At 42.0% G+C, this 21,638-nt stretch overlaps 1 protein-coding gene across 1 annotated transcript; it reads right to left on the reverse strand.

The window, feature by feature from the left end:
- Positions 1 to 455: 455 nt before the first annotated feature.
- On the reverse strand, positions 456 to 2,602 carry LOC119321451 (MEIOTIC F-BOX protein MOF-like). Its single transcript, XM_037595127.1, has 4 exons — positions 1,667 to 2,602; positions 1,423 to 1,578; positions 1,079 to 1,327; positions 456 to 960 (listed from the first exon to the last, which is right to left on the reverse strand). The coding sequence occupies exons 1-4, from the start codon at positions 2,600 to 2,602 to the stop codon at positions 820 to 822; spliced, it is 1,482 nt and encodes a 493-aa protein (XP_037451024.1). The 3' UTR covers positions 456 to 819.
- Between the last annotated feature and the right edge of the window lie 19,036 nt (positions 2,603 to 21,638).

The raw sequence follows: 21,638 nt of genomic DNA on the forward strand, positions 1-21,638 counted from the left end.
TCCCTCTGCGCTGGGAAGCCATCGTGCACTAGGGAGCTGGTGCCGGGGGGCTGCCGGTACTAGCCCCCTAAGCTGTTACTACCATCTACATATACAGAATGAAAAGCATAAACACATTGAAACAGAACAATATATAAAAATAGAAAGCATACACACATTAAAAGTTTGTACCATATCATGACTGCAAGCAAGCATCTAGTTAGTTTGTCAAAGATCCGCTCTGTCTTACTAACACAATGTTCAATTTTATCTAGGATGGTGAGCAGGTTGCCACCGGAGTGATCTAGGTGTTGTTCACATTCAGCAAAGACTGAAATATTTTGGCAATTTCAGTAGTACACAAAAATTCAAATACTTTTCAAAAATTTCAAAATCTTAATTGAATTCAAGTGAATATTTCAGCCCTTGGACCGAAATGAAAACCGAAATCACTGAAAATCACTGAATTTCGGTGATTTCAATTGGTGCTGAAATTTTTATGAAACTGAAATTGAAAACCATTCTAGACCAAGGTCATGCGCTGCAGGTTGATACCCACAATGCTACGACAACGAGCAGGGAAACTACAAGTTTATTGTGTGATTGTGTACCACAACATGAAAAAAATGTTTCCATGGAATGAATAAAATGCTTCCACCGGGACACGAAGAAAAACTCATTTCATGGCACACACATGAAGAGATGTTACTAGCAGACAAATTAATGTTCGCCAAAAAACTGATCCAGAGACCGGCGAGATCCCAAATGGCCTGAGGGCTGGATTCAGTGTGCTGTGCACTCCTTATTATTAGGTTGTCCACCTTGTGGGTCGATCAATTTTCAGAACCGGGCAAGGCGCCCCCTTCGGCGTGCCTTGATGGCGATGTCCCTCGCATGCTTCTTGCTGGCGCGGTGCTTCCATGCAGTGGACTCGTGCTCCTCATCGGACTCAGGCCCAGTGGTGATGGAAGCTACATATCGCTGCAGAGCCAGTGGAGAATCAATATATGTTACAATACATATATATAGCTACACATGATGGAGGTTGGAGCTGGAATACGAAACACATAGGATCTAGCTAGCCGTGAAAGATCATGACCTGGCTGAGATGAATTGCATGGTTGCTGCACAAGGCGATACGCTTCAGCCAGTGGTGCCACTCAACGGAACTGGTTGGTCTTTCGCCGCGGTGTAGCTTGACCGCATCCTTTGATTTCCCCCTTAATGCGGCAATCGGGGCATGAACGACATCGTGCCCTTCATACTTGACCCGTATCGATTTGAGGTTCTCGCAGCAACCACGGAGTGCTGCCCCTCGGCGGCTGGCCATCATGCAACTCCCTGAGATCTGCAGTAAGAGGATAGTAGTGAATTAAACCAAAGCCCTCGATTAATTGCAGTAAAATACATACTATATTAGTTGGTTGAAAATAGATACTGCACCATGCAATCTTGCAGCACGAGTCTCTCCAGATTCGGGATGCTCTTTAGCACGTGCGCCACAACCTGGCATCCATCCCCGATGTCACATTCAGTCAGGACCAACGTCCTCAGGTTATGGTGCTCTCGGAATAGTTCCGGTTCCTCCTCGACCAATGCCTATTTATATTAAATACATGTAAATATAAAACATATAAAGAGTTGATGAACAAAGATATAAAGATGAGATGCATGTATAGGTACGCACCCGTGTGGTGAATCTCCTCAGTTCCAAAGCTGTGGCGCTGCGGAGCGATTTCAAGAGAAGGAGTGCACCGGCATGGCATGAGACGGACGCCACGGCGAGGGACCGCATCTCATCCTCCACGGCGACCGGCGTGTCGATGTTCAAGGAAGCAAGGGCGGTAGCGGTGAGGCACAGCCGGTGGTGCGGGCTGGACATGCCCTCGATAACCAACCTCTTGAGGGAGCGGGAGCCGATCCGGATGATGTTGCGCCTGTTGCCCGGGAGGAACTGCGTAATGCACTGGCAGTTGACGAGCCGCAGGTCTTCCAGGAGAGGGCAGTCGGATCTCAGCTCCTCCGGGAATCCCTGCAGCAGGACCAGTCCGGAGAGGGACAGCCTCCTTAGGCGGCCGGTGACGGCGCCGTCGAAGATGCTGAAGCCAAACGCCGGAGGTTCCTTCCAGCAGCTGTTGTAACCGGCGCCATGGTGGTCGTAGTCGAAGGCGACGCCGAGCTCGGCCGGGCCGCGCGCGAGGCCGCGGCGGATCCAGCGGTCCATGGCCTTGCGGAGATGCAGGTCGTCGCGGACGTGCAGCCGATAGGCGTCGAGGGGCCACGCGCCGTTGAGGGGAAGGACGGCGTCCGCGAAGTCCTCCATGACGCGCCACTGCTTCTTCTCCCTGGCGGCCCTCTTCCTCTGCGCTTCTCTGAAGGCGCCCATGGCCGCGTCGGAAGCGCCATGGCCCGGCGCCACAGGTTCCGGTTCGTCAAAGAAGTCGCGATGGTCGACGTCGACGCACGGCACGGCGCGCCACAGGTGCCTCCACCGCCGCGACAGCAGGCTCGTGTGCACCGCCTGCCGTGACCGGAGGCAGGACAGCACGTTGTGCAGGAGGCAGTCCGGAAGATTGCTCAGCCGGTCGCCGCCTGAAGGGGCGGCGGCGGCTGCCGTCCCCATTGTGAATCGATCAAACCGATCCGTATAACCAGTATTTTTGGGTGGGACTTCGGTTGCACATATATACCTTGGGTTGTCCTGGGCTTCCGTTGGCACATTTGTATTTAGGCCAAAGATTTGTTGAAAATTTCAACCGTGCTACTGTGTGCACTAGGCCCACGGCCATGGGTGAATACATATCTGGGCCATATTCATGTGAATTCCATAAAGGCGATTCCTATTTGGCGCATAGGTCCACGGTCAGTGCAGGTCACAAAGAGGACGTCCTCGCTTGATGCGGGACGATATGTTTGGCTAGAATCTCCTCCTGATAATTTAGTATCTGTGTAAACATTGTTAACTTGCAATAAAGTGCGTTGTGATCCTCAAAAGAAAAAAAATTGGCTCATAGGTCCACAGTCAATGATAAACATGTGTCAAAGTGGATCCCTCCAATGAAAGGTATGGTCAAAATTAATGTAGAGGAGGAATAGCCAAGAACTGTTGCAAGGGTGTGGCGGCCGTCGTGTGCCGAGAAGCCCAAGGAGTTTACCTTGGCTCGTCCGTGCGCATCATTGAAAGTTGTGATGACCCCGGAACGCTTGAAGCAATGGCATGTTTGGAGGCTCTTTCCCTCGCAAACAATTTGAACCTTCGAAGGCTTATTATTGCATGTGATGCAAAAGCGGTAGTTAACAAGATTAATGGAGGAAGTAAAGGTATCTACAGCCAGATTCTACATGAGATCAACATCCGTCGTCAGGAGTTTGAAGAGGTCCGGATTATTCATGAAGGCATGATGTCCAATATGGAGGCTCACAAAATTCTAAAAAAGTGTTTTATTGTTAGCTCATGGTCGAGCCGAATAAAACTACAATTGTACCATATATTATCATGCAATAAGGAGACCATGATTTTCCTCAAAAAAATATTTAGCGCATAGGTCGCCATTTTTTTCATTTTTTTCATTTTTGGTTTTATTCTTTTATTTTCTTTATTTTTATTTTTTAAATTTTATTTTCATCCTCGTTTTTTCTTGTTTAATTATTTCCGTTTTTCCCATTTAGTGAATATCTTTAAAATTCATGAGCATTTCCTGAATTTATGAACATTTTTAAATACACAAACATCTTCTGAAATAGGAAAGTTTTTCAATTTCGCAAATAGTTTTTCACAAAATCACGAATATTTTTTGAAATCATGAATCTTTTCAATTCACGAACATTTTTTAATTGGAAACATTTTTACAAACTCGCAAACACTTTTTGAGTCTGTGAACATTTATTGAAATGGGAATAATATTTGAAAGGGAAGCTACGTGGAGAATATTTTTGGAAAAAGAACATTTTTTTTATTTCTCTTATTTTTTTATTTTTTATGTTTCTTATCTTTTTTTGCTTTAGTTTTTTAAAATTTTACTTCCATTTTCATGTTCTTTTCTCTTTTATTTTCTTCTTCACATTTCGTGAATATCTTTCAAATTGGTGAATATTTTTCGACTTAATGAACATTTACTTAACACACGATTTATTCTAAAAGATGAACATTTTTCAAATTCGCAAATATTTTTTTTACAAATTCATGAGCATTTCTTGAAATTGTATATATTTTTTAATTCGCGAATATATTTTTGAAATTGGAAGAACATGTTTTTTGGAATTCGCAAACATTTTTGCAGTTTGATAATTTTGAATTTTTTTCAAATTCACAAATTATTTTTGAAAATGTATTTTTTAAGTCCCCGAATTTTTTTTAGTTGACGTACATTTTGAAAAATTTCGGAACAAATTTGAAATTCACAAACAGTTATTTGTTTTCACGAATATTTTTTGAAATACATGGGCTGGCCCAAATCGTGCGCAGATCGCTGAATAGGAGCTCCCCTGCATAAAAGCACATGAACGTCTAGCCATTTATTCCACTCGACTCTTTCTCTCGACCCGGTCCCTTAGAAACCTATGACTCCTCGTCTTACTCCTCTAACTGCATCTAACTAGTCTTGTTGTTATTTAACTTTCGGAGTGTAGTATACAAGTTTTGGTTCCACTAACTAATAAAGACGCTCATTAATCGGATGTAAGCTTCTCCAGATCCGTTACAAAAGTTCATCAGAAGTACGAAACAGCTCAAACATAATAAAAGTCCCCACTCACTCTGATGAAGTATAGTAAATTTTTCAAATTTGAGATTATTTTAGCGTTGCTTACGTATGTAATTACACAAAAGCAAAAATATATTAGGTCAACGTGTCGTGGTCCATGGAGTGTATGCAAGGGTGGAACTAGCAATACAAAATGTAAGCGTGTGTGCATGGAACACGACATCAGGCATGTGTATGTGAGAATAAGTGTGACACGGAATAGATCAAAATATTAAGGTTGGTAAGATTAAGAAAAAATATGTTAAGCTGGGAATAAAAGATCCTTTGCAAATGAAGACTAACAAAATATTGTAACTGTGGCAAATCAACCGATGGTTGGATGGTTAGGAGAACAGTGGTATCTCCTGCCCATCAGATTGCAAGTCTCACACTTGGCATTGATGCTCGCATTTTTCTAGGTTTATTCCAGACCTTCTAGCGATGTGTGTTTAGTGGGAGGAGACATTTCCGTCGAGTACGAAGGCGTCTGTGGCGACTTCGTCAATCTGAAGATGATGTGCCGCCCAGTCTCTCAGAGATGCTTATAGCAGTAGAGTGTGTGTGTGTGCGTGTTCATAGGAGTGAGTGTGTGTGCGTATATACGAGTGTCCGCGTTTATATTGTGTTCAGAAAAAATGTCGTAATTGTGCATGCAGCATGCATTTTTTAGCGATATGCATGCTCCTACTACGGAGACCTTCTAATCGGCGTCGGTTAGCACGGTAGCGCTCGCCTTCGTGCTTAAATGGGTTGAGGCCCAAAAATAGATTTCGATCATGCTCTTTCGGCTAGTTCATTGTTTGCTGGATCATTTTTCACAGTTTCGCTTGAACCCTTCATCGGCTCAACTTTTAAAAAAAAACTGACATAAAGCTAGTTCATTCCATTCCTCGGTTTCTACTACAAGAAAAGCCAGCATGTTTTTTTGGTTGATGAGTTTATAAAAAAATATTCCAAAAACAATTGTGAATTAGAAAAAGTTAAATAAGTCAAAAAAATCTTGAATTTGTGAAAAGTTTGCATATTTGAAAAAGTTGCGGATTTGCAAAAAATTCATGGATTCAAACAAAGTTCTCGAATTTGAAAGGTCACAGATTGAAAAAAAGTCCATGAAATTAAAAATATTCATGGATTTGAAAAATGTTTGTGAACTTGAAAAAAGTTTGTGAATTTGATAATTGTTCATGGATTTTAAAAAGGTTTGCGATTTTCTTAGAAGTTCATGAATTTTAGAAAATGTCAATCATTTTGAAAAATTTCCAAGAATTTATAAAATGTGCACACTTTTGTAAAAAAATTGTGCGTCAAAAGTTCAGGAATCCTGTTTTTGCACATTTGAATTTTTTTTCATGTTTTAAAATAAAAAAGGAAAATAAAAAATAAAACTGAAAAAGTAGGTAGAAACAAATAAAAAGAAAAAGAAAAATCAGGGTGGAAACTTCCCAAAAGTGAGCCCCCGAAGCTTCTGAATGCCTCCAAAAATTGGAGGAGCTTCCAACGGGGCCGCACAATGGTAATGTTAATAAAGTAATCGATCGAAGGGGTGTGCGCCACGTACGAATTATACTATATATATAAGCACCAATTAGGATTCATCATGCATGTGTACGTGAGAATAAGTGGGCCATGGATAAGATCAACATATGTTGGGACGGATTGGGCTTGATTGGGCCTTATTTGCATCGAGGTGGATCAATTTATTAAACGTAAGCCATCAAAAATCTCTTAAATGCAAGGGGCCCATGTAATCAACGACGAGATGTTTCTGAATAACATGGGATTCTCTAGCACATTCCCTTATTAGTTACACAAAAAGCACATTTCCTTATTTTTAACCCGTGCTTTACTTGTAGTATATATAATAATAATAGAATTTCTTGCATATTACCTTAATTTTTACCCGTATTTTACTTTTGGTATATAATAGATATGATAGATCAATATATATATAGATAGATAAAGAGATAAAATCGATAGAAGATGATAGATAGAAGATATAATAGAAAATAGAAGATAGATAGATAGACAGAAGATGTATTATTTTGTGTGTTGTGGACTTTAGATTAAAAAAACAGGGGCAGACGTTTATGGGGCAGGGATGGATGGCCGACACCTGCATCTGTATCCGCGGACCAATCCAGACCAGTACACAGACAAATGTCATGTCCGTTTTGAGGGTCGGCATTGAGATGCCCTTATCGGCTAAACTAGTTTTGCAACTTAGATTAGTTTTGTAACTTATGCCAATTTCAAACAGGATTTTTAGCTTGGTGTGAGTGGGATAGGGACGTAATGTTCTGTGCGGTGAAAATATTAGAAGGGTTGGGCGCTTTGCTGCGCTGTTGATGTTGTTAGGTTTTTTAAAAAAATCACGCTATTTTATAGTATAAGGTGTATTACTTTTTTCAAAAATTCAAACATTTTAAGTTTGATCAAATTTGTAGAGAAATATATCAGATCGGTATTTTTAAATTCATCACGAAATGAATTTCCATACTTTTTTGTTAATATTGTGGATGTCGATATTTTTATTCTGAACTTGGTCAAAGTTAAAGAAATTTGACTTTCTACAAAGCTAATACCCATTATATTTTGGAATAGATGGAATATTTACTTTGGCGGGTGTGGGAGATGATAGAGTGCATTTTATTTTTATTTATAATGTAGTGATTAGATGGGCATTTTGTCGTGTGATTTTATGTTATCCACTATCAACCGATATTTATGTGGAATTTTTTTGTATCGATGGTCGCATGTACTACTATATTGGTGCTACAATATCTCATGTTGATGCTTATTTTTTTCAGGTGGTGGGGAGGTTGCGCGGGATTGATATGTTTTTTATAGGCCGATTGTTGATGATTGATTTGAAAAAATTGTTGGCCTTGTTGAAATCATAACCGAAATCCAAAATTAAATACCTCAATGGAATGGAAAAGCTTCAAAATTAGGAAACATAGTGAATTAAAAGAATTGAATGGGAGAGCTAGAAAGTGTTGACCCGGTCAAAATCGGTTGACCCAATTCTAAATTGAATTTTTGGAAAAGGAATTCTAAATTGAATACCTCAATTAATTCCGAGGCCTTAAAAATTAGAAAGCATGGTGTGTCGTTTAAAAAAATTGAATGAGAGATCTTTGAGAAATTGTTAACCCGATCAAAATCGGGTGACCCAATTCTAATTGAAGACCTCAATTAAATATGAGTTTTTTAAAACTCAGGAGCTTAGTGTTATAGAGGATATAAAAAAATTGAATGAAAGAGTTCTGAGAAATTGTTGACCTGGTCAAAATAGGGTGACTCAATTCTAATGGAAGATCCCAATTGAATCTGGGTTCTTTAAAACTAAATCTAGGGAGCTTAGTGTTATAGAGGATGTACCTCTCCCTTTCTACAGATACGGGCCCCACTCTTACATGCTTCTAGAAGTAGTACCTTATTACACTGTAGTATAAACATACGAGTACAGTCGCTAGTACAAAAGTTGGAACCTTGAGAACATAAATGATAGACATCCTAGGAAACAGATACACATATGTTTATCATCGAAGACCTGAGCGTTTCGCTTGCAAACATCCGAAACGGCAGGCTTAACGTCACATGCACATCTACTACCACTATAAAAGAAAGAAAGGGGCAGATCCAAACAATCTAACCCATTCATTTACGAGATCTAATGTCTCCTAATCCTTTCGTGTTTAACACCAAGCCACCACGGTTTAGTGCCCGCAAATCCCTCTGCCCACCATCGTTACGAGAAAAGAGAAGCCCCCACGACCTATTCGCCCCAACCGCTGCACGCCCCTTGCCTCACTGCCGACCACGCCGCCCGCACGCACCCTACACCGCCTCGTCTCTCCGGCGCCTGCCCCGCCTCCCCGATGCGAGGCAGCTCTACGCGCCTCCCCTCATCATCGGCGGCGAGAGGCACGCGGGAGCTGCAGCCGCCGCCAGGGACGTGGACGCGTGTAGGCCAACCGCCGGCGTACGAGGTCGCTCCTGAGCCCGCGGTGCGGCGGCGCGGAGCCCTCCGCCGCCAGTTCCCTGCCGGTTCGAGATCCCCACCGCTCTCCTCCATGCCATCACTTTCCTTCCTGCTGCCAGTTCCACCCTTCTCTGCCCTATCTCCAGGTAAAGTTCTGCTCCATCCATCGTAAGTAGCGTCCATGTCATCTCTCTCCCTTTAAATCTCTTTAGTACTATTTATTAGCCCATGGTGTTTCCTTTTCGATAGTGAAACTCAGGCGCCCATGACCATTGTGTTTCCTTTCCTTTTATTCCTTGGTCCTAATTTTTCTGAACCACCATGATTTTCATTAGCTGTAACTAATAAAGTAAGGCGTGGCTGTTTGCTTCGGCCAAATTCAGCTCCATTATCAAATGAATGTTAGGAGAAAATAAGTTGGTAGTACTTATCTTTTTCCAGAAGAGCTGGCATGGTGGACAGGAGCGCTCTTTTGGTTTTGCTTAGCTGTAGGATAAAATGATCACCCAATCATTCATGGACTCATGGTCAGGTTAAATGTATTCAGCTGTATAATACTCATATGGTCAGACTGCTTTCTTCTGACTTATATTCTAAGTTTTCTGAAGACATCCAACGACCTTTGTACTGATTTCTGTAGTTGTTGTTGCTAATGCTGTTGTACGTACTACGTAATGTTATAACGGTGTTAAATTCTGAAATTCAAGACTCCCATTGTATGTGGCTGAAGTGATAAATTATCTCTTTTTCTTCTTACTATTCCAGGCGCAAACAACCTATAGAGTCAAGGAGTACAATACCAAAATACGAGCTGCAAAAGTGACTCAAATTCCTCTTCGCTCATAATTAACTACATTGGTAATTGTCCATGTGTGGATCTGGTTGACATGACCATATTTTTTGCTGTTTGCCATTCAATTTTAACTACAATATTGTTTCTAGATAAGATATTGTTTTATGTATTATCATGGGTGCATTTCTTAAGTTTCATGCACAAGTTGTTGATATTTACACAATACTGAGTGTCCTATGAATACATGGTTGTGGCCATCATTAAGGGTATTCTGCCTCTGAAGTATTTTTTTTCTTGTATGTTAGTGTTTTGATTCTTGGGGCGCTTGACAAGCGCTTCACAAATTAAGTTCCTGTTAACAATTTCAGAGGTGGAGGCTGGCCTGCAGCTCGTGTGCGTGAAAGAGAAGCACACTTCATTGAGAAGTTTTTGCCGCTATCCTCGGTGACACCGCCAGTGACCAAACTTGGTGGTGAGCCTCTTCTCACCCCCTCTCAGTTCTTCCTTTTGCTCTGGATGATATCTGTTCATGTTGTTTAGTGTTTACAAATATCTTCGGTTGTTCTAGCTGATAATTTTGTTGGTCGCTACCAGTGTAGTGCATATACACCTAGGCTTTAAGTTGTTGTGATTTTCCTATAAGATGTTGTCGAGAGCATGGAACTGAAATTGACATCAGAAATAGACTTGTTAAGTGTTCGTGTCGCCACCAAACAAAAGCTGGTATGTAATCTACAAACCAGCATAGTCGACCAGTGTGATTTGATAAATATGTATGAACATGCAGCTAAACTTATGATAATCAATTTTTTAGTTTTTAATAACTTGTGTTCTGAAGCATTTTGTTTTCTTCAATTACATGATTTAGTAAAATAACATATGGCCAGTTCATTACAAGTGTTGTTGGTTGTAGCGTATTTCGGCTTTATCTTCTAACATACTTCATGGTTGCATTAGTGGACAACATGCTGGAGAGAGAATGTTCATCCCTATGATCCCTTTGGCGCCCTCGGAGGACATTTCGCTTCCTTTCAAATTGAAGAGGAAACAATTCCCTGGATGGATCCTGGAAAGCCTCTTCCGGAACCAAGTCCCCTCCCCACTCGGAGTCCTCCGCCGCTGACGCATGGGTAAGCGCAAGAGCTGTAGCCCGTCCACACGGTTTAGCGAGCTGCCGCCATCGTAGATAACCAAGACATACACGGAAATAAGCAAGATTCAGTGCGCCGCCCTGCCCCCACGCGTTCTGAGGGTGCGACGTCCTCGACGTGTCCAAGACAGGGTCCAGGAAGACCCTCTCCTTCGTGATCCCGGTAAGCTTTTGATGTTGGTTTACTCCAATTTCACTTACAGGGGAACAAAGAGTAAGAGTAAGCATGGGGATAATGGTATTTTAATTTGTGATTCTAATTGATAGTATTACCGTCAGCTCCATCCTTAGAGCAATTGACGAAATGACTCTATCGCCTAGATTCCTAGACAATAATTGTGCACACAGAGGACAATGTCCATAAAATAACTGCTACTGCATTGCTAATGCAGCTTGATTTGGTCTCAATAATTTGGTTTTTGAGTATTACTTTCTTCCACACCTCTACAAAATACTCCTATGTTCTAGCTTCTCAAGTCTCTACTCTCAACCAGTCCAGTTGTTCAGGTGCTTTCTTGATAAATATTGTTTTTTTTCCTTTATCTAGCGATTTCAATCCTGTATCCATCATTCTCAGGATAACCGTGTGATGTAGCCATGGGATCCAAAATAACTATTTTTTACTGAAGCTACAGACTAAGCAGTTTCTACCATGTGTGTTGTATTTTGAGTTAAACCTGAATGGCTTTCGTTTTATGATACACCATAGTCCTTTCATGTTTATAGGAGGGTAGTTCTTCCCTCTGTTACGAATATGAATACTTTTTATATGGTTAGTTCTTAATTTTCTTCATTATTCAAAATACTTGTACCCACTAGGATTTCATTTTTTTTATTTACCTTCAAGCAGAATATATTATTGTTGTTTGTTGTCCACCTTGATCCTTCGCTGATATTTTTCTTAGGAAACTTCACATTGAATTAGGATCACTTAATAAGATTCTGGTATATTTTCAAAATTTCTTGCTTTATGCATGAATCTATCATCAAGTTTTGGATCTCTTATATGTGCCTGTGCTGCTGTAGATTTGTTGGTGTTAATTTGCTGTAAGAGGAAATGTACTATTGTTCTCATCAATTCCTTTCATACCATGTGTATGGTTAGTTCTTAATTTTCTTCATTATTCAAAATACTTGTACCCACTAGGATTTCATTTTTGATTATTTCCCTTCAAGCAGTATACATTACTGTTGTTTGTTGTCCACCTTGATCCTTCACTGATATTTTTCCTAGGCAACTTCACATGGAATTAGGATCACTTAATAAGATTCTGGTATATTTTCAAAATTTCTTGCTTTATGCATGAATCTATCATCAAGTTTTGGATCTCTTATATGTGCTTGTGTTGCTGTAGATTTGTTGGTGTTAACTTCCTGTAAGAGGAAATGTACTATTGTTCTCATCAATTCCTTTCATACCATGTGTATGATTAGTTCTTAATTTTCTTCATTATTCAAAATACTTGTACCCACTAGAATTTCATTTTTGATTATTTCCATTCAAGCAGTATACATTACTGTTGTTTGTTGTCCACCTTGATCCTTCACTGATATTTTTCCTAGGCAACTTCACATGGAATTAGGATCACTTAATAAGATTCTGGTATATTCAAATTTTCTTGCTTTATGCATGAACCTATCATCAAGATTTGGATCTCTTATATGTGAATGTGCTGCTGTAGATTTGTTGGTGTAGATTTCCAGTAAGAGAAAATGTACTATTGTTCTCATCAATTTCTTTCATACCATGTGTAATTGGGTTGGAAAAGGTGATAAACATCTAACCATTCTTGCTTGATGCTTCACTGGAAGCAATTTCGAGTTCGTCCAGGTTCTGAATATTTCTTCTGTTTCCAGAAAGGCCCAATCTTCCTCGACGAGGGGTTGTGATGGCGGGCACAGCGTTGCTGGATGACGCTGAGAGTATAGTGGGTGGGTTCAAGTACATCCCTCTGTGCCAGCATGCAGCGGGTCTGCCGACAGGGAGAGCCAGGAAGAGAATGTAGTCCGCGGCAGCCGAGCGGGAAGGGGGGCAGCTTGCCGTGATTGAAGAACATGACGACCATGCTGATACAAGGTCAGTGATGTAGACAGGGAAGATGGACCCTCATGCCCCTGGGTGGACGAAGAGATAAATTGTTCAATTTTGTGCATATGCTTATCGTCAGTGAGGAGTGGGTGATTAGATGCATTAACAATAAACTGAATAAGCGAATCAAACATATGGGACTCAATGGGGCAGAGTGCCCTAACTTTTGTTTGGCTGTGTTAGTACATTCAGATTGCATGACAAACATTATGTGATGTGAAGTAAATTGTTCTATATGTCACAGATTGTGCAGGATTGGAGTAGGGAGCCATCCACCGGAAAGGACCCCGTGTTCGGAGAAGGTTTGCGCACTTGAAAAGACGATTAGTATGTGAAGAAGTGCACCTTCACATATCTGAATATTGATACCCTTCCTAATCCTTAGTTTTGGGCCTTGTTCAGCATATACAGATATACTACCATCTTAGAGAAATATGTTGTTTAAAGATGAAGAGGTGGATAAGTTTCTGGCTTTAGTTACTGAATATCCAGATCCGGTTTGCTTCTCAGCCATGGCCTACATTTAGAGAAGACATGTTCATATGTAAGAGCTTTAAGGTCAATTACCTCCCCATGTTGTAATGCTCATCATCTTAATTCGGACATTGTTATATATATGCACCATGGTTCATGACTGTACTTTTTTCATACGTGTTTGCAAAGTTTGTCAGTATTATTATGCAGAGACAACCAGTCATGGTTCTGTGTTGATATGTTATTTCATTTTCACTTGTCAATTTCTTTTGCTTTGAAACAATGTTGATTGGCTGAAAGAATGGTTCCCCGTGGCTTACACGCTTAGAGCTACTTGAATATTAAACTTTATTAGTAAATCCATCTAGAAAAATGTTAACATTTTACATCTTGCTAGATGAAGTTGTGTACTGCAGAGTACAATGTTAACATTTCCACATTTCCAGTGCACATTGACAATAAGATTGAAGATGTATTTATCTTGATTGGAAAATTGTATCTCAAATTTAATTCAATTGTGGATACAGTGACAAATTTATGTCCTGAATAAGTTATACATTTTATGAGTTGTAGCAATTAGGACTGGTGACAACATGTAGAGCGGCACAACAAGTGGTGTTGTAGGGGCACCGAAGGAAGGTTAGTCGGGTAAATCCAACAGGACGCCCGATGTACAGCTTGGGAGGGGTCGGATGTACAGCTTGGGAGGGGTCCGACCACATACTGCAATCACCCTATTTGGATAAGGACGCGTTGGTTCATGAAACAATCATCACGTCTTTATGACTCGGGAAGTAGGAATTCTACACACTTTGCATCAAATTTGAAATTCCCAAGAGAGTAGTTATTCTATGTTATGATAAAAATATTTATGTTTCTTAGTAGAACATGCTTTTAGTCGAGACGTGCGTTGCACGTGCATGCTTACTAGTACTTACAGATTAGCTTCACTCAGATGCATGCAACCTGCCAAACAGGTTGGTTGGTTGGTTGGTTGGTTGGCCACAGTCAACTGAGTCTCCAATTAATACGGAGACGCCTCCGCCGGCCAGGATTTTGAACAGCATGCATTAGCAAAATGAAACAGACTTGAGCGCATGGTCAGAACCATCTATCACTGGAGATATAAAGCAGCCATACTCATTCATGAGACAGAGATATAGAAAAAATCTCCAGTGTACCAAATACAAGAAAACTGGAGTAACTGCGAGCCTTTTTCTTGGTTGCTCACATATATAGTACACAATTGAAGTTATTAATAATGCATGCCGCCCGTAGACATTTAGCAAATATGAGTATATTTAATTAGGCATCATTATGTATAACTTTTGTTTGTCAGTTACTACTCTGGCGCCCGACCAACACCATCCTCTTGCCCTACAAATACTCGGCTCCGGTTGTCCCTGGTTCTATTCACACAAAAACATAGCGACTAATTAAGTGAAATTTGTGACAAGTGAGTTCTCTCTATCTTTGAGATTCAGGCATAGTAGCAAATCTAGTGAGGGTACGGTTCCTGTGGCACAATGGAGGAGGAATTGCTCGCCTTCTTCCCTAATGGCATCCGGGCCTTGCTTGTCGATGATAATACAACGTTTGTAAACTCGGCTCGCACGATGCTCAATCTGTTGCACTTCAAAGGTAACGATTACTTCATTCTGTTTTGATTAGATCTAGTCAATCGTTGAAAGCAGCGTGGGACCCATGAGCTTCATTTATGAGAACCCCCGTCTGTGCTCTTGGTTGGAAAGGACCGTTTTATGTTCTTTCTATGCATCTATTGTGATGAATCCTTTGAGTTCTCCTTCTAAATGTTACATTGGGTTTCTTTTTTCCAAGAGAGATGTTCTTTCTTCGACTAATCGATGTTCAATACGAAATTGGGAATACATCGCTTTCGCGCCAAATTATGCCTTTGATTTTCCGATGCAATAAGTCGCCTTCGCGCCAATTTATCCTTTTAAATTTTTGACTTTGAAAACAAAAAACTTGATCGCGATCTACCTTCTACTGCACTTTCATTTTATTTTGGTCACTACTATGCACAGTATTAAAGATTTTTTAGCGTTGGACATATTGATTGTAATATAAAACATTGTTAAATGATCTTTCACATATGTTTGTACAGCTAAAAATTACCATATTAATTAATTCGCCAAAAAAAATATTAATTCAAGAAAAAAACAAGAAGCTTATTTTATGGCTCAAAAGGATAGCGTGAAGATACATGGAACTACGGTGAAACTCACACGGTCTTGTATATAAGGTTACCATCTATATTTTTCATCATAAGTAGGACTTACAATCACATAGGTAACACAACTCTATTTGCACATATACACGAGTTCCCCTAGTCTTTGATATTTTTATACCAAATTGTCACATCCTTTGATATACAGTGGCTACATGCAAGACACCAACCGCAGCCCTACAGTTTCTCTCAAAAAATCAAAAGGATATCATCGATGTCGTCCTCGTTGATGGTCACAGGGCATCAACATGCGGTTTTGACCTGCGTGCCATCGTCGAGCGGGACCTCCACATCCCAGTCGTCTATTGTAAGGCCATAACTTACTCCAATCATAGATAGATCTAGTCAGTACCTATTACATGTCCGTCTAGTCATGCAAGTGGAATAAATTTGAATCCATGCAGACATGTCGCTGGAAGACCCAATTCACACCGGGGATGAGACCCTTTCCCGGATGGTGCAAGCAGCAACATTCATCATCAACAAGCCGTTCGACGCATCCGAGCTGGGTAGCCTGTGGAGGGTCATTGCGTACCGTAGATTGGCCTGGGACGCGAGGAAAGTTAATGGCCACAACGGTCATGGCAAAGACAAGCATGCATCTTCCTCCTTGGTTGGAGACAAAGGTCGTAGCCTCTCGTCATTTCCACCAGGTTCATCTGCTGATGACGGGGACGACGACAACGAGATAGAGTCTCGTGCCCACTTCAAGGTGGTTCGGGTTCACACCGAAACTAAGAAACAAACCCATGATCCCCATGGAGAAGGTTCCTCTAAAACCCACAAACACCACATTGTGTGGTCACCACTCCTCAAGGAAAGGTTCAAGTGTGCTGTGGAAGACATGGGCGTCGGTACGTGTCTAATCCATTGGAGATAGAGTATCACCCTATCTAATCTCTACACTAACTTAATAACATATGTTTTTTTTTGGATATTTATCAAATGGTGGGGTAAATTTTGACAGATAAATAATAGTCACTACAACTAAGTTTATGTTAACCAAGATAAACACATGATACATTTTTTTTTTAGAAAAGAAGGATGACCCCCGACCTCTACATCTGGGCGATGCATGGTCACTTTATTAATTATTCTCACAAGACCTTACAAAGTCATACAACAGTAAGGCTGAAGCCACCGTCTAAGCAACAACTGTCGCTACACCTATGCAGTTGATGAAGGGGCGCTGATAGTCTGGGCCTAATACCAAACAGACATCGCAGCCAAACCTAAACATCTAAGACCTGAGGTCCCAACCAGGACGACTGCCTGGTATGAGGCACCTACCAGTCCGGCGCACTCCTCAACCAGGACGCCTGCCGGGTATGGGGCCGCCGCAGCCACCTACCACGAGTCCATCTTCAGAGTTGTACTGTTGCATCTACCGTGCCAGGTCTCTCAGCCATTGACGCCACCATGACACCAGACAGCGTCGTCCTCCTGCGCGAGTCCATCCTCCCACATCGAACTTCGAATCTGCACTGCGCCACGCCGTCCAGATCCGTCGCCATCAATGTATGGATGAAGCACCGCTCCACCAAAGAAGCCGTTCGCTGGTCCCGTGAAGCCGAGTGCACCTCCAAGAATATCGCGCAGAAGTATGATTGTTAGCCATAACTAAAATCAATAGTGTTTGGTTCATCCCACCTATTTCAGGTTACTTTGGATACCGCATACATAGCAGCAGTAATAGGTAGGCGGTGTGATTCCGTCAAAAAACAGATAATGCACTTCATATTTGCTTCCACAACCTGATCTGTATTAAGTTCATTCTAACTATTTCACATTAGTTTCAGTACCGCATACACAGCAGCAGTGATAGGTAGGCACTAGGCAGTGTGATTCCGTCCAAATCAGACAACAGACTGATGGTACTTCATATATGCTTCCATAACCTGGTCTGATAAATACTATAGTATCAAGGGTGAGAGAATGAAGCTTCTTCTCAGCTCAGACTCTGCATGCTTTCCTAATAAACACCTGAGTAACCACTTGGTGCATAGCCATATCTGTTGATCCCCTGTTTTCTTGGTGCCTAACAAATACTCCGTCCGTTCCAAAATAGATGACTCAACTTTGTACTAAATTTAGTACAAAGTTGAGTCATCTATTTTGGAAAGGATGGAGTAGTACAAGCATGCATAGTCTCCGCTTTAAGCAAGCTCAAACCCCTGCTACTCTCAATTCTTTTATCATCTTTTGGCAGCTTTAGAATTACCTAACCAACACATATAATTCAGTTACTATCAGTGTTGTGTATCTCACCAAAAATTGATAGACATACAGACACATAGAATCATACACTGAACTTACTTATAGTGTCTTCCTCTTTGTCTTCAGTCAGCCGCGATGAAAAAGTCAGGATCCCAAGAAAAGAGCTTCTGGACACTACGATGCAGCAGCTTGGCCTTCCGAACGCAGTGTACTCAATACAGAAGACAAGGACCGTTGGTCTTGATGCAGAAATTCAGTTCTATCCATCTAAGCATCAACTAAACAACAGACTTCCAGGGAAATCAATACCCAGCTATGTATACAGAAAACTTAAAGAAGTTGAAGATCGGCTGGCAAATGAAGCTCTCAAGTACATGCAAGGCTCTTACAACAAGGTGCTGCAAGACTTCAACTATGATAAACTACAATTAGTTCAGCAAAAATATAAATCTCTGGAACTGGAGCATCAACAAAAAGAAAAAGGGGTCATAGACTATTTAAGCAACAACGGGTGTAGTAGCCTCGGTGGATATCACATGTCAGCAAGGAACTTTACCATATAATAGGTACCAACTTCACAGCAGGATCAACACCCAAAGACAACAATCTGAATCATATTTTGTCATAGATAAGATATGTTGCTGATCGTCTTAGTGATACAACTACACAATCAGAGTATGATCTACAACAAACAAACAGGTACTAGACGATTGATACCGATGGCAAATGCAGCAATGACTTTACCTGATGTTCAACACTTCATAACCACAATCATCTATATATGATGCATCTCTGGCTATGTACTTTGCTTGCTAATAACATTGTAAATACCCTATCGTAGACTTTTTAGAACACTATGTATGAGGGCCAAGTATCTATCTATCAACACCGACTGTCTATTTCCATATGCTTTAATCTGCCATCTATTTACTATCCTTCAATCTGTGCCTAAATATTTTTATGTGCACAGTTTGAATACTCGGTTTGCTCTCGCCCTTTGCTACTCGGTTTGCTCTCGCCCTTTGCGCCATTGGCGCAACGGGTCATCTAGTAAGCCTTAAAAATGCAGGACCTCACGAGCATGCATTATTTTGCCTGGGAAAAGCAGTGTCAACTAATTTATCTACCACTGAATTATAGGTTTTGAGTCATAATGTGTACAGGAATGTGACGCTGATTTATCAACCAGTGAAGTATAGGTTTCGATATTTCATGAATCTTCTATAAGTAGTCACTGAATGGTTATAACCTTCATATCGTCTCACGGGCACCTTCCAAGTAATAATGCATTAACAAGGAATGCAAATGAACTGCAACTAAGCGCTGTCCAGGACCCTTCTTCTTCTGTTAAAAAAAATGAACTGCAACTAAGCGCTGTCGGTCCTTCAGGGCGCTGAAAACAGTCCTAAATCGTACTGCTAGTAGAAAAGCAGTTGACTGACATATCGCAACTCCAACCATCTCGGATCCTTACACCGATCCTTACAAGCACACTTACCAGCACAGCTGAGATGCCGCCTTCGCCATGACCTCCTCTGGGATGCGAGCGTTGCAGACGCTGGCAAGCACCCGGACGTACTTGCGCCCGTAGGTCGACAGCGGCCCGCAGTGATCCTCGTAGCTGCTCACCATGGTCTTGAGACAGTGCCAGTCATCGACCAGGGGCTGCCCGGCCAGCCGGCCTGCGGCGAGCACATGGCCTTTCTCGGAGCCCAACACGAAGCTGATGATCAAGTCGAACCTCCTGTCCTCCTCAGCCCGCCGTGCCATAGTGTCCCGCGGAAGCTGACGCTCCGCCGACGGCTGCACCGGGAGATCTGCGACGGTGCCGTTGTCGTTGGCCGGGTTCGTGCCCATGAATGCGTACACCTTCTGGGCGCTGATGTCCAGGTCACCGTACTCCATGACGTGGGAGTGTGTCCCAGTGCGATTCCGGACTCGCTCCAACTGCTCCTTGACTTGAGGGATTCGACGCGTCGCTGTCTTCCATCCATGCCACGCTGTACAGGTCGCCGAGGCAAGTGTGGAAGTGGAACTCAGAGGGCGGGGGGCTGCCCTCGTCGTCGTCGGGGCAATAGGCGGAATAGCTGAACTCCATCGAGTTAGAGGCGGGAGGAGGCCGTCGAATATCGTGCCGGCTTCGCACGACTCGACGTAGATCGATCACCAGACTTTTGTAACCCGCCCCGCCGGAGTACTTGGCTTGGCTTGGGCTCCTTAGATTAACATCAACATATGGGGAAGGAAATAATGATGAGTAATTTTCACAAAAAAAATTCTGCCTGAGATTAACATCAAACCAAAAGAAAGGAAAACCGTGTTTCATCTGAGTCGCCCTTCTCCTCCGCTTTCTTTTGGATCGCACAAACTTTTCATTACTACTAGTTGTAAATAAAATGAAATGAATACGGATCCGCATCTATACCTCAATCTCCATTGCCACGCCAGCGACGTCCGTCCGGAGAACCTCACCTGCGGCCATCTCTTCCTCGTCTTCTCCAGCCCTCCATCTCCTCGATCGGCTGCCTGCCGTCTTGCTCGCCGAGCATGGACAAGATCCATCCTCTGGGTCGCCGCCGTCCAACCTAGGCCCGCAGCGCTCTTCCCCCAACTCGTCAACTATTCTTTCTGGCAGTAAACAGCACAGAGAAAAGAAACGACAAGAAATCCTCCTCATGCTCCTCCTCCTCCTCCTACCTTCACCCTTGTGGACATGCCCACAACCCTTCATTCCATCTTCATCCGACTTGAAAAAGAACCCCCTCGCAGGGAAACCAACACCTCTCGCGCACCCCACACGCGGATGAATCACTACCTTTTGTATATATAGAGACATGGCAGCATGATGAAGAGGACATGGTGCATGGCATGGCCAAAGAGAAGCCCATGACATGGATTAGTGAGGTGGCGCCATACAAACCCTCCCTCGCTGCTTTTGGGCATCCCTAGGCTAGGTTACCAAAAGGCAAAAACCACCGCTCTCCAACTTAATGTCCTTGGTAAAAGTAAGAAGGGCAACCACCACTCTCCCACTTAATGGTCATGGTAAAAGTAAGAAAGGCAATCCCTACTCTCCCACTTGATGGCCTTGGTAAAAATAAGAAGGGCAACCATCGCACTGACGCTTAATTAATGGCCTGGTCACGACCAGGAAATGCAAATTAGTGACGCTACTAGTTTCATGAGGTCTCTTTTCAAAATACCCCCTCCATCAACATCTTACATTATGAAAGCGGAGGGAGTAGTGACAAAGCATAGCAGCAATTTGCTGGCTTATCACTCAGTATGCTTTCTTTGTGGATGTCAAAAGATCACGCTCCATTGCTCTAGAGTTTGTTATTACTTGTTTGAACAGTTCATCTTTCCAGATCACCCCTCTCTTTTACCTGATCTGATAGGTCGTCAATGCTAAAATAATCATGTACTCGGCAATTCCATTTTATCCACATCCACCGCCCTTCTCTAACACACCAAAATGATATGATATGCCTAAAAGCAGCTTATATGATTTGTACACCCTCCATCACGTAATATAAGGGCTTTTTTAACAATAGAACACTAGTGTCGTAAACACTCTTATATTAGATTAGCTCCTTTTGTCGTGGCTACCTTATTGCTACTTGGCAAATCTATGGCCTGTTTCCTCGCAAATAAATAATCTATGGTTTGTTAGACGAGCTATTGTGTTTACCCTTGACTAGTTATAAGGACCAACCATTCTAATTAAGACCTGTTAATTCCCATGAGATCACCTTAAATCAAATCCAAAAGAATTATTTTTTAATCCAAGTTATAAAGCAAAATCATAGAATGTATTGCTGTACTGCCATTGGGATGGTATTGACATAGGAAATAAGGGTAGCAAATGGATGCCCATGCTCCAGTATCTCATCTTGCCCCTTGAACATAAGGAGCTTCCGACATACGGAGAATTCATTGCATTGCAAAGTCGACGGTT

This window comes from Triticum dicoccoides, chromosome 6B (assembly GCF_002162155.2).
Source record: "Triticum dicoccoides isolate Atlit2015 ecotype Zavitan chromosome 6B, WEW_v2.0, whole genome shotgun sequence".
Taxonomy (NCBI): domain Eukaryota; kingdom Viridiplantae; phylum Streptophyta; class Magnoliopsida; order Poales; family Poaceae; genus Triticum; species Triticum dicoccoides.

Coding starts and splice junctions, on each gene's coding strand:
- LOC119321451 (XM_037595127.1), bottom strand. CDS start 2,602: ATGGGGACGGCAGCCGCCGCCGCCCCTTCAGGCGGCGACCGGCTGAGC. Junction 1,328..1,422: donor TCGTGCTGCAAGATTGCATG/GTGCAGTATCTA, acceptor CTCTTACTGCAG/ATCTCAGGGAGTTGCATGAT. Junction 961..1,078: donor ATGCAATTCATCTCAGCCAG/GTCATGATCTTT, acceptor CTGGCTCTGCAG/CGATATGTAGCTTCCATCAC.